This window comes from Fukomys damarensis, unplaced genomic scaffold (assembly GCF_012274545.1).
Source record: "Fukomys damarensis isolate Sample0158 unplaced genomic scaffold, DMR_v1.0_HiC HiC_scaffold_14, whole genome shotgun sequence".
Lineage (NCBI taxonomy): Eukaryota > Metazoa > Chordata > Mammalia > Rodentia > Bathyergidae > Fukomys > Fukomys damarensis.
Window position 1 is genome coordinate 71,602,513 of NW_022900926.1, and position 18,751 is coordinate 71,621,263.

At 43.6% G+C, this 18,751-nt stretch overlaps 1 protein-coding gene across 1 annotated transcript in view; it reads right to left on the reverse strand.

Annotated features, from left to right (window-relative positions):
* LOC104860574 overlaps positions 1-17,648 on the reverse strand; it is a 46,579-nt gene extending 28,931 nt beyond the window's left edge. Inside the window, exons 1-2 of the mRNA XM_033763425.1 lie at positions 17,524-17,648; positions 2,107-2,206 (exon numbers count right to left, since the gene is read on the reverse strand). Of these exons, the coding sequence (XP_033619316.1) occupies positions 2,107-2,206; positions 17,524-17,597 (174 nt within the window). The 5' untranslated portion in view covers positions 17,598-17,648. The remainder of the gene's footprint in view (positions 1-2,106; positions 2,207-17,523) is intronic.
* Positions 17,649-18,751: the final 1,103 nt, after the last annotated feature.

Sequence of the window (18,751 nt, forward strand, 5' to 3'; positions counted from 1 at the left end):
TTTGTTTCTCATAGTTCTGGAGCCTGGGAGGTCAAGGGCAAGGTGGCTGGCCGATCTGGCTCTGATGAGAACACTAAGCTCTTTCAGGAGGGCTTCACCCTCATAACTTGCTTAATTACACCTCAAAAGCCCCATCCCCTAGGACATCACACAGGAGATTGAGGCATCTACATGTGAATTTGGGGGAAACACAAACATTCAGTCCATAGCCTCACCGTAAGTCTGTTTTTGATTTTTTTCAACCGAAGAACAGTGATTGAACCTAACAGAAAGGCACAGTATTATAAACATGTCAATTGTATCTAAATTAATCTGCAATTCATATGAAGAATCAATAAAAAAGATCACATCAAATAAAAAGCTCTTGTGCAGGGAGAGGAAACAACCAACAGAGTGAAGAGACAACCCAGAGTGGGGAAAAATATTTGCCATCTACTCCTCACATGGGATTAGTACAGTAGACTCTCGACTTGTGAACTCTTCTTTCTCAAGGGCTGGTTGTAACTTAACTTGGTCAATGAATGTTCAGTCTCCTCTACACAGCCTTCAAAGTCTCTCTCCTGTATACATGCAGATCTCAGTGTCCTTAGAGAGACACTGGCCCAGGATTTCTCAGTTAACCCCACATGGGAAAGGATGTTGCACTGTTCCTTCCAGAACAACTTAGGGTTAAGTCTGTATCTGAGACCATCTGGAAGCACAAACAGCCGGCATTCAGGTCATAACTCAAGACTTTGGTCATAAGTTAAAACTACAGTTTTGATCATAACCCAAGTTGTTCGTATGTCAGGTCAGTCATGACTCAAGGATCCACGGTATCTAGAATATATTAAATTTTTTTTTAAATTGGACCCCCCCTTGCTGAGCATGGTGGTGCACGCCTGTAATCCCAGCACTCGGGAGACTGAGGCAGGAGGATCTCTGTGAGTTCAAGACCAGCCTGGGCTACATAGTGAGTTCCAGGTCAGTCTCGACTACACAGTGAGACCCTGTCTCAAAAAACCAAAATAAATAAATAAATAAATAAATAAATAACAATAATAATTGGACGCCCAGTATAAAGACCAAATCTAAAAACGGGCATCTGAAATGGATAGACATGTCTCAGATGAAGTACAAACAGCAAATACATGAAGAAATGTTCACCGTCACTGATCATTTGAGAAATACAAATTAAAACAACAGAGACTCCATCTCACTCCAGGAAGAATGGCTCTTGTTAAGAGACCAACCAATAATAAATGCTGGTGAAGCTGTGGGGGGAAGAAAGAACCTATCACTGCTGGTAGGAGTGTAAATTGGCACAAACACTGTGGAAATCAGTATGGAGATTCCTCAAAAAACTGAAACTAGAGGTTCCATTTGACCCAGTTATTCCCCTTCTGGGGATCTTCCAAAAAGAGTTGGACATCATACCACAGTGAAACATGCACACTCACGTTTATGACAGTGTAACTTATAATAGCTAAATCTTGGAATCAGCCCAAATGCCCATCAAATAAATGGATAAATGGATAAAGAAAATGCAGCATTGCTACACAGCGGAGTACTACTCTATGATAAAGAAGGATAAACTTGAGATGTTTGAAGGTAAATGAATGCACCTAGAGACCATAATCCTAAGTGAAATCAATGAGACACACGCGTTTAAATGCCACATTGCTTCTCTTGTGGGAGAAACCCAAGGTGTAAACAAGGAGCAAAACAGAGGACAGTGGAAAGTAGGAAGAACTTGTTCAGATGGGAAGAGGAATAAGCGTGGGGGGATTAAAAAAAGAACTGAAAGGGGGAAATGGAAATGGCTTTTGTGTATCAGGAGGGGAAGAATGGGGAAATGGGGAAAACTTTAAGATATGTTACGCACGGGTACAAATTCCTCATGATGAATGCGATCAGTATGTATGGCAGACATGTGCTAATAGAAAAATTAATCTGTAATTCACTATAATGCAAACCAAAACCATAACAGAACTGGAACAGAGTTGTGAAGTTCCTCCTGCCAAACGGCACTCAGCTTGGGGTGTACGTGGCGTCACCTGGGGGTTATGCTCTCTGCTCCCCGGTGATTAAATGGGCACCTCTGGGCCTGAAGGTGGTGGTACTCACTGAAGCTCCACGGACAATTACCAGTGACCCCAAGGTTAGGAACTTAGCTTCTGAGATCAGACGAGAGTGGGTGCGTTCAGGATGGTACGGCCGTAGACTGCTGCAATTGAACGAACAGGTAAGAATAGCAAGAAACCTTAGGAAAGAAAAATGACTCAAGTGTATACAATTGAAAATATGCTAAAGGTGGCACTTCACATCACTGGAGGAACTAAAAATGAGTTGCCCAGTGAATGATGGAACTAACCAGCTAACCATTTGGAAAAATAAAGCCATTAAAATAAATTCTAAATCAAATATCAAAATTAAAAAATTGAGCCAAGCATGGTGACACACGCCTGTAACTGAAGCACTCAGAAAGCTGAGGGAAGAAGATCTCAAGTTCAAGGCCAGCCTGACTGCTTGATGAGACCCTGTCTCCAAAAACCAAAAAAATAAAGTAAGCGTATCATAACTATAACATATGCTCCTTTCTCCTGTGTAGTATTTATTTATTCATCTTTTGGTTTATAATATTCCAGTCTTCCTCGAGAAACCAGTCATCTATAATTTTTGAACTATTTAATTGGAGATTGAAATTAAAAAGGCAAAAATGTTAACCTTGCTGGGTGTGGTGCCACACATCTGTAATCCCAGCACTGGCAAGTCTGAGGCAGGAGGATCAGTGTAAATTCAAAGCAAGCCTGAACTACATAGCATGACCCTGTCTCAAAAAGGGGGAAAAAAAAGAGAGAGAAAGCATTCACCTTTATTGGAAATTAAAGAATATAATAAAAACAATGACTGCTGTGGGCAGACACGGTGGCCGCTCTTGAGGCCCAAAGGCCTTCCAAGTTAGGCCCCCCTGGGGCTCAGTCAGTGTGCCGAAGACCCCAAGAGTCAGCAGTCTCCCTGAGGGCAACAGTTTTATTGAGTATTTATCTCATTCACAGCAAATCTCACCCCCAGCATAAACAAAAAGCTGGGGGCTGTGCCATCGGTGGAGGACCCTGCTTACCCTCGGCCAATACGCCCTGAGAACACAGGTGGGAATGGGACGGGCAGCCCTGGAACTCACCCTGATCCGGAGCCCGGGACCCAAGCAGGGCACTCAGGATGGGCAGTGACGACCACAGGCAAAAATATATATTTTTAGAAAACATTCTTATAAGTTTCTTGACAGGGTTCACAAGATGATAAGCTTTCTGGCTTGTAGGCCATATGGTTACCACCCTGTACAGGTCTCACACAGGCACACGTGTCTAAGGTTCTAACAAGCCAGTTTAGACCCAGAAAGTTTAGACCCAGACAGAAGCATAAGATGGCTTCTGTCCTGCTCACATCAAGTGACCTAACACTTGTCACCCATCATAAAATTAAAAAATTTTAAAATAAGACATTATCAATACCTGCTCTTGGTTCTATGTGAGAATCAGAAAATCCTGAAGTAGAAATGGCAGGAACCATTATAAATGTATATACGGTACCTTCAATCCAGTAATTCAACTTGTGGTAATACACTAGGTGACAAGAAGTTAAAAATCACAAAGCTGGGCCAGGGATTTAGCTCAGGGGTTCCACCGCCTCTCTCCCAAGCACCGGAGTTCGATTCCGGATACAAAAAAAAAAAAAAAAAAAAGCTACACATACATTACAGCTTTGCCTCCACAGTGCCAAGCTGAAAACAAGTTAAAAGTCTCCCAAGAGGAAACATATCTACACCTACAGATGTGTGGACGTTACAGAGCTGTGACCCTTCATGCCTTTAGGACGGCTGCTACACCAGCGCAGTTCTCTTGCGTTTCCTCCGAGCCAGGCCCTGTGGGGAAATCCCTATCCAGATGGGCTTGCCGGAGGCCATGCTGACCTGGGTCAGGGTTCTGCTGGGGTGCAGGTGAGCGGAGGACAGTCACCTCCGCCTCCCCTCGGGGAGGCCTCGGCCCTGTCTGGCCCGGCCCGGGGACTCAGGAGTTTCTCTTTTGCTCTGTGAACATAGTTTGGATCTTTGATTTTTAAACCAGATGTGGGCCGTCTGCTCTGGGACGCCGATCTCCTTGGCGAGCCGCTCTGTGGCGTTTGGTTTCGGACGGGGGTTGTTCAGAAACGCCTGGGCCAGCACCTGCGACTGTGAGGCGCTAAAGCTGGTGCGAGGCCGCCTGACCTCCACACGTCTCTGGTGCAGCCAGTTTCGCGGGTGAGCCTGGCCCGACTCAGAAGCCTCCTGAGGCTCTGGCCTCTGGAACAGGTGGCTGTTTCTGTGATTCTGAAACCAAGCCTGTATGACTGTGTCCTCGGTGTTGCTTTGCCGAGCAAGGACAGGGCACAAGGCATCAGACGGTTTGTTATCGGGTGAGTAGGGACCAGTAGTCTTTTTCAGGTTCTTATTTGTCCTGATCAGTGAATTGGTCAGGACAACTGGTGGGTGTGAAAGATTACTGTTTATTTTAGGGAAGAAATAAGAAAAAGCAGAAGAAGCACAAAAGAAGTGCTCAGGGAGAATAGGGTGCTTTGAAGGAAGAGAGAAGCGGCGTCCTGCAAGCAGAACTGACCACTGCGAGGACAAGCGGGCAGGGCCCCAGGTCAGTCGCTGCGTCCTTCTACGTCTTCTTTGGTAGTTGACCCAGGTGTCCCACCGGAGCTCGTGCTAGGAGTCTGATGTCAGGGGCCAGGTTCGGTTCGGCGTGTTCTCGGATCAGAAGATTGGCACCAGGTGCAGGGCCGGGCTGGATCCCGTGTCAGGCTCAGGTGCTGCTGTTCTGTGCCTGTGGTTAACAAGTCTCCATCGGGAGGTCGTGTCCGACTACTCCAACCACCTTGTCACACCCTCACCTCCTACTACATGGAGACTGTACATATGTGAGAGGAAGGGAGCCAACTGTTTTATCAGGAACCCACCCCATTAACCAGAACACCACTTACAGGTTACCCCTCGGTGGTGTATTACGGATTAAGTTTCCATCACATGAACTTCAGGGAGCAAATGCCAGCCACAGGAAATCCAATGGACCTTGAGGACATTCCGTTAAGTGAAATAAGACAGCCCTAAGAGGAAAATACTGTATGATTCCATCTACATGAGGGGCGAGAGCAGTCAAACTCATGGAGACAGAAAACAGAATGGTGTTTGCCGGCAGCCCAAGTGTGGGTGCTGGGGACTTGGCAGTTGAGTGTTTAATGAGTAGGGATTCAGCCTAGTACAATGAAATAGTTCCAGAGATGTATGATGTGATGTGTATATACCAAAGTAAGTGTACTTAATGACAGAGAACTGAACATTTAAAAATGGCTAAAGTTGCCAGGCGTGGTGGCGCATGCCTGTAATCCCAGCACTCGGGAGGCTGAGGCACGAGGATTGCTGTGAGTTCGAGACCAGTCTGAGCTGCATAGTGAGTTCCAGGTCAGTCTTAACTACATAGTGAGACCCTGTCTCAACCCCCGCTCCCCCCAAAAATAAAATAAAATAAAAATGGCTAAAGTGGAGTTGGACGTGATACCACATGTCTGTGATTCCAGCACTCTGGGAGGCTGAGGTAGGAGGATTCAAAGTTTGAACCCAACTTGGGCAATTTAGTGATTTAGTGAGACTTTGCCTCAAAACAAAACAAAACAAAAGTTAAGGTGATAAAGTCTATGTTGCGTATATTTTATACTACAATAAATTTTCTGTGGAAAAAAGGGTTTTATTCTGGTTTCAAGATTTCACTTTATCATTCTTATCTGAGAAATTTGCTTTCATGGTGAATCATTCAAGAATGACTCTTTAGGGCCTGGGCCTGTAATCTCTGCTGTTTGGAAGGCTAAGGCAAAAGGATGGCAGGTGGGAAGGCAGCCTGGACAGCACTGCACAGGACTCCCATAAAAAAGAAAAAGAAAAGATTATTCTGAGGGCTGGGGACTTAGCTCAATGGCACTGCACTGGCCTCACAAGTGCAACATCCTGAGTTCAATCCCCAGTACCAGAGGGAGGAAAAAAAGATGACTCTGAAGCACAAACATTGAGAACATGCAGCAGCAAAATTCCCTCAATGTCGTTCTTCACAGTTGCTCCTTGTTTTGGAATCATTGTTTATAAAGCAGGAAGAGCAAAGTTCTTAAAAGCATCAAGCCTTCTGTACATAACGTCAACCTCAAATGCAGTTATAGGAAATCAGGTGGTGACATCCTAAATCCCTAGTCATGTCTCTGTGGAGTCATTTTCCACACTGGCATTTTGTTTCACATTTTCTCAACAGCTCCATTCAACCCCAGGAAGCTGCTCTTAAGAACCTAGTAGCCCAACCATGAGTGCCAGAACCCTAGAATCTGAAAGGATTCGTGTGACTCACTAAGAACCCTTAACTAGAGGTGATCTGGTTCATTCTCTGGCCTGGGACTAAATGGTGAGACTATTTCCACTCAAAATAGGAACCAACATCCAAATGGAATCCTATTTCTTTTATTTTAAAATAAGAGGACTGAAAAAAGAAAAATAAGAGAACTGGAGCTATAGCTCAGTGGTAGAATGCTTGCCTAACATGTGTAAGGCCCTGGATTTGATCTCCAGCACCACAGGAGATAAAAAGAACACAAGCACAAATATAGATATGGGACTTTGGGTTACTGAATACTGTGATTTAAGGAAGATGCTCTAGGCAGGTGTGGTGGTGCACACCTATGATCCCAGCACTCTAGAGGCTGAGGCAGGAGGATCGCCACAAGTTTGAGGTCAGCCTGGGCTACAAGTGAGTTCAAGCTCAGCCCAGACTAGAGACCCTGTCCTGAAAAAAACACTTAGAGAGTGAGAATAAGAGAGAAAGTGGAGCTTCCACATACATAAAACAAATCCTTCACCTCCAATGGGCTGCATAACAATACTTTATTTTAAAACTGGCTCTACTGCAGCTACTTAGCATAGAATATCATCAGCATAGAGGGAGAAATAATGCCAACTTCCCATGAGAAAATCCAAACTTTAAGCCACCTGAAAGCAAGTAAACGCTTCCTTTTCTGTCTGTTTAAATACATACAAAGGTTAGAGACCCAAAAGTATGAATGTAGAGTGGGACCTTATAAAATGTGATCCAAGGTGTAGCTGACTTTGATTAAGGTTCCCATTTACAGTTAAACAGTAATGCTGTTCAAAAACATTACAAAAAGAACCAGAAAATTCTTGGTGCTGAAAATCGCCATGACTATCTGCTCTCTGACCACTTGTACTTCTGTTCTACTATACAGTCACTCTTACAGACTCCACACCATCTGCTTTGGAGCTTTATTTAAGCTAGTTTTGGTAACTTTTTGGCAAAAGTGCAGAACAGTGTTGTTCCACTGTGACATTTGGCAAAAGATTTCTTGAATAAACTAAAGGGACACCATGAATTCCTATTTCTGAGGTTTTTAAATTACTTTATAATGCTATGCTGAAGTGCTACATCACCAAAATATTATCAAATGTCTGTCTGGTCTCACTGTGGCAGTTGATTTTAAATTATTCCTTCCAGTTATTCCCCTGGATATGGACCTGTGCATAGAATCGAGGCTGAACACTGATTCTGACAAATGGCACTCCTTGCTAGGAAACCGCAGAAGTCCACCCTCAGCAGTCTGGAGATTCAGTGAAAGCAATGCCAACCAATGAGTTGATGAAAGCTATCAGTTTTTGCCATCCAGCATAACTGAAAATGAGCACATGCTATGACCCAGCAACCACATGTCTATGTATAAACCTACAGGCGCAGGAGGATTTATGCTAGGCAGCCCATTGAGCTCTGTTTGTGGGACCATACCTGGAAAAAAACCTAAAAGTCCATCATAAGGAAACTGGGTTGTTAATTGAAGTGTAATTGTGCAATAGAATACTCACAGACATTAAAGTAAGTCACTGTGTGCACTAACTTGCTCAGTAGAGGACGCCAAGGCTCACTGGTAACTTGTCCCCAAAAGCAACCTCCACCAGGACCATTGCTAACATTCAGAGATCAAGACATTAGATATATGGTGTGAGGGTAAACTAGATTGTTTAGTTTCTTTGTACATTTTTTTTTTGAAAGAATGTTTTACTATGTATCCCAGGCTGGCCTTGAACTCGTTATGTAGCCCAGGCTGGCTTTAAACTCATGGCATGACCCTCCTGCTTCAGCCTCCTCAGTGCTGGGATTATAGGTGTGTGCTACCACACGCAGCTAAACTAGGATATTCTGAGGGTTCCCATCTATTGTGTTTAACCTTTAGTTGAGCCAAAAGTACATTCCCTATAACAGGCATGACACTGAAAATAGACAGTACACCAAAGGGTATAACTTAAGAGAGTTGAATAAAGGAATTACTTGCAAAAATATTGGCAGAGGTCAGGCACTGTGGCACATGTCTGTAATCTCAGCTACTGGGGTGATGAAAAATGCAAGGCTATCCAGGGCAATTTAACAAGATCCTGAGGGGGGAAAAAACCTTGGCAGGGTTAAGGGAACCAAAAGGGGAAGATTAACAATGAGAAGACTTGGCCTGTGAGGTTCCAGTGGTGGAAACAAGAGACAGCTGCATCGTGGAGGAGGGACCTTCCCACGGGAACTGTTCATGGAGGGAGCAGTCACAGTTAAGTTGAAGCTCAGAGCTAAATTGACCGCAGGTAAATACGCCAATCTCTCTTCCCACACTTCAGTCTTCTGCTAGGGCTTCCCATTAACTGACCCAACCATAGCCAGAAGTCAAGGGCACTTGAGGGCATGAGCAGCATCACAGGACATGGAACAGGGGGAGGCAGAGAATGAATCTCAGGGGCCAAATAGAAATGGAATCATCACACCTGCTCAGAGAAAATAGAGAAAGAATGTCCTCTTACATGCATGGTTTTGTTGCCCAAAAAATGCAAGTAGCAGAGAGAATGGCTGAAGATGAAATACTCTAAAGACCCAAATCTATGTTTTATAGACATTAATTGATAACCTATAGAACAGTTCTTCTCTGAGAATACCTGAATGCTTTGCAAAACAGTTGAAATAATCTTGCCCTCGAAAAGAGCACTACAAGCGAAATTATGCAAAGTTGAGCATTCTGTTGACTATGTACTCTGTGGGTTAGATTGAGTGGTTGGTAGCATCTGCTTCACAAAATTTCCAAGCTAAAACTACTACATGCTGGTGGGGATGGGAATTAATATGACCTTTCTTGCAGGTGTTTACAGATAGAGATAGACATAAATATAGATAGATCTGTGTGTACAGATACATACGTACATATCACAAAACATTTAGAAATCGCTGAAACATCTATCAGTAAGAGAATGATTCATCTGATGACTGATCTTCAAGTGTCTCCCATTTCAGAGATGGCTGTCTATTCATCTGAGCATGGTAGGCACTTAAAAGACAGCCCCTACCCCTCAGTGTCCAGAAGAGAGTGCCTAGCACAGAATGAGCATTCCATAAATATTTGGTCAATGATTTTTGTTTTTTTCTGCTTTTCTTATTGAACCTATGGCCTTCCCACTGAACTACATCCCCAGATCTTTCTGGTTTTTATTATAAGGCAGGGTGTCACCACTAAATTTAGTGGGCCGGAGGTTCACAAAGTGCTGGGATTACAGGCGTGCACTGCTACCCCTGGCTTTGATTCATCGACATTTGTATGACCCCTTCTCTCTTGCTGTCTTAGTCACTGCTTGTCACTGAGACACAATACCTGCCACCCATAGCTTAGAGGAGAAGTGTATTTGAGCGCGTGTTTTGTTTTGTTTTGTTTTGTTTTGTTTTTTTTGGTACCGGGGATTGAACTCGGGTCCTTGTGCTTACAAGGCAGGCCACCGGACCGCTGAGCTAAATCCCCGGCCCGTGAGCGGGTGGTTTTTAAAGGACACAGTCCGCAGTAGCATGGCTTCAAGGCAGGGCATGGTGGGAAGATCTGGCAGAGTTTCGCGGCTCCAGTCATGGCAGTCAGGAAGCACAGAAAGAAAGAGTTGAGGGAGGCTCCAATTATGCCTCCCATAATGCGTGTTTTCCAAACAGACCCCACTTCCAACAGGACACTAAGCTCCGAACTCCTTCCTGGTAAACTTCTAGTGAGTGTAGCAGCCTCAATCCATTGGCAAAGAGTTCATTTTACTTCCTTAGTATCTCTCAAATCTATCCACTTCTCCACTCCTCCGCTGGAAGGAGCAGGACCTTTTTATCCTTCGCCTGCACTGTAAAATAGCCTCCTATTTGTTATTTCTAGATGTATTCTGGCCAATCTTACAATAAATTCTCAGCTGCAGAAGGTCATCTTCCCTTCAAGTCACCCCACCCCTAACCTTTCAAAGACTTCCCATTTACAGCAGTTTGGTAGAGCTACCGTAACAAAATGCCACAGATTAGGGAACTCCAGCAACACAAATATATTTTCTCAAAGTTCAAATAACAAGAAGTCCAAGGTAAAATGTCAGAAAGCTTGGCTTTTTTCTGAGACCTCCTTGGCTTGTAGATGACCGTATTTTTCCTGTGTCACTTGGTTTTTGTTATTTGTATAACAGATATGTCTGTGTCTTAATAGCCTATTCTTCAAGGAAACTAGATGGGATTAGGGACCACTCGAATGACTTTATTTTACCTATATTATCTCTTTACGGGTCCCATCTTTGGATAAACATATGGAGGTTCTGAGGGTTAAGACTTCAACATGTGACCAGAAGAGGAGAACACAAGTCAGCTCCCTCGGAATAGGACCAACATTAGGCCCAGGCCCAGAATAAAGATCAACACTGTGCAGATTGTGCAGGGGATCTTTGTCCACTGTTTATGTGGCTTCACCCATCTGTGGGGTCCCCAGAAGCCCAGCTGTCTGGAAGCTTGAGGGCCCCACATGCGCCAGCTTTCAGGAGGTTGTAGCAAATGCAAAGCACCACAAGGAGCTCGGGACTGTGAAAGGAAAGGAAAACTGAGCTAGGGATCCACTCCGATATTGTCCGTGCCTGCCAGGCCACCTCACCCGGCAGCATCCCTCTGCTGAAGGCCACAGCGGCCAACTGCATTCCAGTGACTGCTGCTCTCTCTGCTCCTTCAAGCTTTAGCAGTTGGTGACTCCCTGCTGGTATCAGCCCCAGGGTAACCTCATCCCTCTTACCTTTACCAAACCCCACCCACACCTTGTAAAGAGACTAGTCGTTAAACTTTCCCAAATTACCCCATTGGATGTGTCATCTGCTTCCTGCCAGGCCTCTTATACCACTATAACAGCCTCCTCGGTCCTCTGTGGTCTGCTTCTTGCCCAACTCTCCACCCTCATCTTATACTTCTCTCTCCCCTAAAACCACACTAGTCTGCTGCCAATGCTCCACATAGGCCCACGGATATAAAATTCTAACAAGCATGCAGTCCTGTTGCCTTTAAACGATTTAAAATGCTATAAAAACAACATTGGTGACATCCTTTCCTAGGTCAGGTCCTAGGAAAGCAGGTCTGAGACAGAGGTGTGGGCGCAGGAAGTTTACTGGGAAAGCCCTGAGATCTACACCTGCAAGGGCATGAGCCATAGACCTGGGGCTGTGATGTCAACCCAGAAAAAGGCCTCAGCTAGAGTGTGGGAGCTGGAGGTGGGACAGCCCTCGAGCAGTGGGAATGGAGGGAGGAGGCTGGGCCTGTGTACCTGCATCTAGACTGTCACTAGAGCAAACTGCCCCAAGGGAGGAAATAAGCAGGACTAGGGCAATTTCTTTCAGCAGAGGCCAGTCCTGAAGAGGGACTTCACGGTGTGCAGAGCCTAAAAGTGGGGAGACATGTTTTGCAGTCCTGAAAGGAGAATCTGGGGGGTCCCATAACATCCATCAAAGAAGCCTATTATAAAAATTTATTGTCTGTGGCCAGGCGTGGTGGTGCTCGCCTGTAATCCCAGCACTCGGGAGGCTGAGGCAGGAGGATCACTGTGAGTTCGAGACCATCCTGGGCTACAAAGTGATTCCAGGTCAGTCTCAATTACATAGTGAGACCCTGTGTCAAAAAACCAAAAAAAAATTTTATTGGCTGTGGTGGTGGCTTGTCCTCCCAATCGCCGGCCTTGCTTCCTCCAAGCTGTACTTTTTTCTCGCTTTCTCCGCTTTCACTCTCTGCACAGCCAGTTTCTCCTTCATTCTTCTTTTACTTTTTCAAATAAACTTTGCCACTGCTTTTTAAAAATCTATCAAAGGGGGCCCGGGGTGTGGCTCAGCATTAGAGAGCTTGCCTAGTGTAGGGGAGTCCCTGGGTTCAATCCCTAGCATAAAAGAAAAGAACAAAAGGAAAAGAAAGGCACTGCAGAAGTAATTAATCATATAAACATTATTAAATGAAGAGGCAGATTATAGACCACTTTGTTGAAGTGTATATGTTTGCATGTATGAATGTTTGTATAAATGCATAGTGAAAAAAGACTAGAAGCATAAACGTGAAAACGCAGGTTGTCACCAGATGGTAGAATTATAGGTGACTTATAATTTCCTCGTAGCGCTTCTTTTTTTAAACATTTTTAGCAATGAATACCTACTGATTATATAATCAGAAGGAAATGATGAATTTGGGTATTAAAAATATGATTGTGTTCAAACTGTAATGTCCAACTTGTTTGCCATGGAAATTCTTGCCTCATTAAAATTTACATTGGGCTGAGGACATAGCTCAGCAAAGGCAAGGTCCTGAGTTTGATTCCCCCATACAAAAAAAAAAAGAAGAAGAAAAAGAAAAAAATGTACTTCTAAATCCGAAAGGGAAATAGATCCCCACCACTTTTCCCTCACGCCCCCAATGGGTCCCTTGCATGTCCTGTTTAAAAACTGTAGACCTTGCAGGCTGCACGGCCAAGTGCACCACATGTGGGAGATCAGAAATTGTTTTCAGAGATAAGCCTACGTGCAGCCCACAAGTGCCATCTGCTCCCCGCCCCCACGTGGACACACCAACTGCTGTTCTGCCCTGACTGAGCTGCTTCATCTTCATGACCTGATGTCTGGTTTTGCCTTGATTAAGTGTCAGTGCTTCTGCATTTGTGTTTAACAGCAAACGGAAGAGCCGTGTTCCATGATCTTGTCAGAAATAACCCCAAACCCTCAGAGAGGCAATTCTAGTGCAGTTGTGAAGCGCTAGGAGCCCCACGACATGGGCTTACCTCAAGGTGACCCTGTGCAAACTACCTTACTGTTCCAGTTTCCTCACCAGCGAAAAGCTTGTCGTTGTGACACAGTACTAGCCACAGAGAAACGTTGCAAGTATTATAGGAGTAAATATATGCAAAAGTATTTGGAATAAGGATTTTGCCATTATTATTTTATGTTCAGTCCTTATCAAAAAGCTATTAGAGCCAGGTGTGGTGGTGCACACCTGTAATCCCAGCACTTGGGAGGCTGAGGCAGGAGGATCCCTGTGAGTTCAGGACGATCCCTGTGAGTTCGAGACCAGCCTGGGCTGCATAGTGAGTTCCAGGTCAGTCTCAACTACATAGTGAGACCCTGTCTCCAAAAAACCAAAAAAAAAAAAAAAAAAGCTGTTAGAAAAAAGAATATTTAGCCGGGCATGGTGGTACATGCCCGTAATACCAACACTCTGGGAAACTGAGGTAGGAGGCTCTTAAATTTGAGCCCAGCCTAGGTGACTTAGCAAGATTCTGCCCCAAAATAAAAAATAAAATGGTCTGGGGATGTAGCTCAGTGCAAAGGCCCTGTGTTCAATTCTCAGTACCACACACCCCTACACACACACACACACATGCAGGTTAGCACATGGGAGGATAATGTCCATCTATTCCTCTAAATATGCAGGATTTTTTCCTATAAATATTCAAGTATAAAGCTGTGTATTTGGTTAGCAGCATTATTTTAGCTGTAGGCTAAATTATTATTTGCTGTGTCACTTGTCTTGATGAAAATTACAAGAAATGAACATGAAAAACTTGCCGGTGCACTCATTGCAGGGTAGAGCTCACCATACTCAGCATATTTTACCTAGAAGCCCCTTCATCAAGACATCAGCACCTGTGGTTTAATTATGTGTCTAAAGGCATGACGGCTTAGCTTCGGTATTTACTCATGGCTGCTTCCTTTCCTTGGCTGTGGCGGCTATTCAGGACCCATGACAAACACCCTTGATGCCTGGTGGATGATTTTTGTCCCCTTACTTGTCCTTCATCTCAAATTCCTTTGTAAACTGGCATGTGATATAAGGCAAATATCTATAAGTTGACTTAATTTTTAAATTTTTTAGAAGACATAGAACCAATAAGAAAACAAATAAATATCACTAATCCAAAACTCTGAAATCTGAAATGCTCCAAAATCTACAGTTTTTTGGATATGATGTCACAAGTGGACAATTTCACAGCAGATCTCACATGACAGGCGAGACCCACAAAAAATGCATAAAATTACCTCAGATTGTGTGTATAAGATATATATGAGGGCCAGGGATTTAACTCAGTGGCACAATGCCTGCCTCACAAGTGCAAGGTCCTCAGTTCAATCACTAGTACCAAAAAAAAAAAAAAAAAAGTATAATAGATAATATGAAATAGGAAGATAAGACCCAAAGGGGAAGAGGAAGTGGGAGGGGCAGAGGGAGGGAAAGGAATAAATATGAGAAAAGGAAAAAATGGAAACAAAATTTTTGTAAATAGGGAGGGGTGGAGAGGTGGAAGGGAGGGCAGGGAAATGGGGAAAAGAAATAAGAACCAAGATACACCATGTAATGGTACTAAAATGCACCTTTTATTGTATACCTAAAATGTAATAATAAACTTAATGAATCTTTTAAAAAGCTAATAAAAAGGAGCTGTATATGAAACATATTAATTTCATGTGTCTGTTTCTGATAGTAGAGATTAAACCCAGAGCCTTTTCTCTGAGCTTCACCCCCAGCCCTTTTTTTTTCTTTATTTTGAGACAGGGTTTCCCTGAGTCGTTACATTGCCTAGGCTGAGCTCAGAGTTTCAGTTCTCATGCCCCAGCCTCTCAGAGTGCTAAGATTATGTGGGTGTGCAACCACGCCAGCTATGAATTTCATGGTTACCCTTGAGTCCCATGTTTCACGAGTATGCAAATATTCCAAAATCCAAAACCCCAAACAGTTCTGCTCCCAAGGATTTCAGATCAGGGATACTTACCTAAAATAAGCAGATGAAAAACTGAATCCAAGCTGATAGGCTACACAGGGAAACCCCACTTCCCAATTACACTCACATTCATGTCCCAACAAGCATGGACCCTCTGGTTGTCCTTCATAAGCCTCCAAAACAGTGTAAAGCAACTGCTATCTCATTTAAAATGAACAGCAGCTACCAATTAGACAGTCAATTGATGGATTTAGCTTCTATCATTAAAAGAAGCTTATCCTAAATTCTCCTAAAATACAGTAGGTGCAAAAATGACAACCAAGTACAGAATGAATGAATGTGATGGATGCTCAGTATCCTTAGAATAGCAAAAGTAAATTTGCACCAATTTTTATGGGCTCAGTTCAAGAGAACTGAGTCCAATTTCCAATGGATTGGCGAGCAAATTCACAAAAGTCTATAAAAAAGAACAGTCTGAATCATGTTTGTTTGTTTTTTTTAACCAGGGATCGAATTTGGGACCTTGCCCTTGTGAGGCAGGCGGCGGCACCACTGAACTAAACTCCCACCCCGAATCATGGAATTTTTTAAGTGGGATGGAATCTTAGTATTTTAAAGCTGGAAAGGACCCCCCAAAAGTGCAATGATCTGGAAGCTCAGGATGCTTTCAGGGGCCAGGGACAGAGGCCGGGGTTGGGGGAGATCTTCTGACAGTGGTGTCTCTGGCCCCAGCCATGCCCAGCTCCAGCAAAGAATCCATCCAACCAACCCTACTGTGATAGTTTCCACACTTCCCAACCTATAGAACCATTTTATTAATCTTTCAGCTGAAGTTTCATGTTCCAGCTGAACGACCTGCATATTTATTCTCCAGCTTAAAGGAGTACAGCTTGTCAGAAGCCGAGTGGGGAGGGGCCCCGCCATGGTCATCCATGCACTCAGGAAAGACATTCCTGTAAACTCCGAGCAGAGGCCCTTCGATGCCTGCTCCACATTGGGCAGAAACCCAAACAATGGCCTGGTGGAAAGTGACCTTACTTATCTGTCCACACAGTCCTCACGTAATAAGGGTTTGAAGTCAAGAGTCGTGACCACATCCGAATCCACCAACCCCGCAGCTAGTTGGTCTGAGACCAGGGTTGCAAGTACCCAGTTTCAGAGAAGTGCATCTCTCCTTGGCTATACTTTAAAATCATCTGGGGAGCTTTAAAAAAAACTACTGATGGCTGAGCTCAACTCAGACCAATTAAATCAGAATCTCCTAGGTAGGTAGAAGTCGCAGGCATTACTATTTTTACAATAGTTCCCAGGTGATTCTAAAATGCAGCTGGAGTTGAACATCATTGCTATAGATAGATAAGGAAGCCGCCAATCTAATGAGAACTCAGTACCCTGTTTAGAAATAGTCCCAAGAACCCCCTCATACTTCCCCCCAAGACCTAATATGGTAGTAAAGGTCTGACCCTTCCCCCAGTTATCCTGCAGGACTAAAGCTTTACTTGCTGCTTATTTTGCTTCCTCAACAGTAATTCAGCACCTAGTCTATGTCACACACAGCAGGAACCTAGAAGAGATTTGGATACAGTTCCTCCCTTCAAGGAGCTTAGAGATGGGTCAACACATTTTTATATCTTAATAGAAATTAATGTTGGTCAGTGTTTTCCAGGCACTTGCAACAGAACTGTTCTAAGGCTTCATGTATCAACCCATTTAATTTTCCCAGCATCCTATGTCATAGGTCCTTCTCCTATCAAGCTTCTTTTACACATGAGGATCTAGGCCCATAAAGATTTTTGTCATTGCCTAGGATTCCATAGCTAGTAGCTGGGCTAGGAATCCAACTGAAGCCCCTTGGCTCTACCATCCACACATTTCACTGCTACAGCGAGTAGATGCGAGGACGTGTTAAAAAGTCACATACTTAATGAATGTAATTGTATTGTATACCTAGATTGTACCAATAAATGCAATAAAAAATTTTTTTAAAAATTAAAAAAAAAAAGTCACATACTGGGCTGGAGATGTAGCTCAGCGGCACTGTGCCTGCCAGGCAAGCATGAGGTCTGAGTTTGATCCCCAGTACCAAAAAAAAAAAGTCACAGAAGAGTGAAAAGACATTGAACACATTGTTGATTCAAAGGATTCAAATCCAGTGTGGGTCTGAATTAGATTAGGGCCAGATCATTAAAGGGCTTATGCCCCTTGAGTGGGGATTTCTATTTCTACTCTAGCAGACAAAGTGTAGCCAGCCAAAGTTTTAAACTGAGAAGAAAAATGAGCAGATCTACATTTTAGAAGATAAAGGTGAGAATAAGCACAAAGAAGGAGAGACGCACAGAGAGGTGCAATTCTGAGAGGTGACGTGCGTAGGAGGAAGGCACTGATGGGGATGAGGAGAGCGGTAGGATGGCCGGATACCTCGGACTCAGGAACGGCAGGACATCACGGCTGACTGGAGTTGGGGACAGGGGAGGCAGCCTGGCCGGCCGCATCCGGAGAGAGACTCGGCCGTTGGTGCGGAAGAGCGGAGCAGAGATCTGCAGCGGGGAAAGTCATGACTTTAGCTCTGGATGTGCTCACTTTCCACAAACCTTCCTCTCTGCCGGGTGCTAGGAGGCACGACAGCTACACTGCTTCAGACCCTTTGGGCTCGCAGAGATATTTCTCTGCAAAATCATAAATATGGAAACTTCCTAAAGTTTCATAGAAAGGCATTGCTTTCGGATTTAGATGTGATGCGAAGGGAAGCAACCCATGATGCCGATTTTGTTGTTCCAGAAAGTGTCATCCTACAAAAACCAAGGGGGAAAAAACACTCTCTTTATACAAATAAGGAATCCAAATGTAACCAAGCTGACCTCAAATGAGGTCTAGAAAAAATGAGAAACACATACTTTTCAGCTACCTAAATATTTGAGTTCTATTTTAAGGACAATGGTGGCGTTTGGGTGTGTGTGTTCAGAACAAGTTTAGTTCTAGTTTGTTTGTTTGTTTGTTTTTCTCATTTTAACTTTATGGCACAGAGCTTCAACTAACTGCTTGTCTCTACACTGTTTGCTTTTATCTATTAAGACTAAGTTTAGCTTACCAACAAAGAAAAGCCCAGGCCCTGATGGATTCACTGCTGAATTTTATAAGACATTTAGAGAAGAACTACTACCATTACTCTTCAAACTTTTTAATGAAATCGAAAGGGAAGCTATACCTTCAAATTCATTCCTGGAAGCAAGTATCACTTTGATTCCCAAACCAGGGAAAGATACAACTAAAAAGGAGACCTACAGACCAATCTCCTTAATGAATATAGATGCAAAAATCCTTAATAAGATACTAGCAAACAGAATACAAAGGATTATTAAGAAGATCATCCATTCTGACCAAGTCGGATTTATTCCAGAGATGCAAGGGTGTTTCAACATACGAAAGTCAATAAATGTAATACATTATATTAACAAAGTCAAGGACAAAAACCATATGATCCTCTCAATAGATGCAGAAAAAGCATTTGATAAAATTCAACACCCATTCATGATAAAAACCCTGCAAAAAATTGGAATAGATGGTCTATACCTCAATTTAATAAAGGCTATTTATGAAAAACCATCAGCCAACATCATATTGAATGGCCAAAAACTGAAAACCTTCA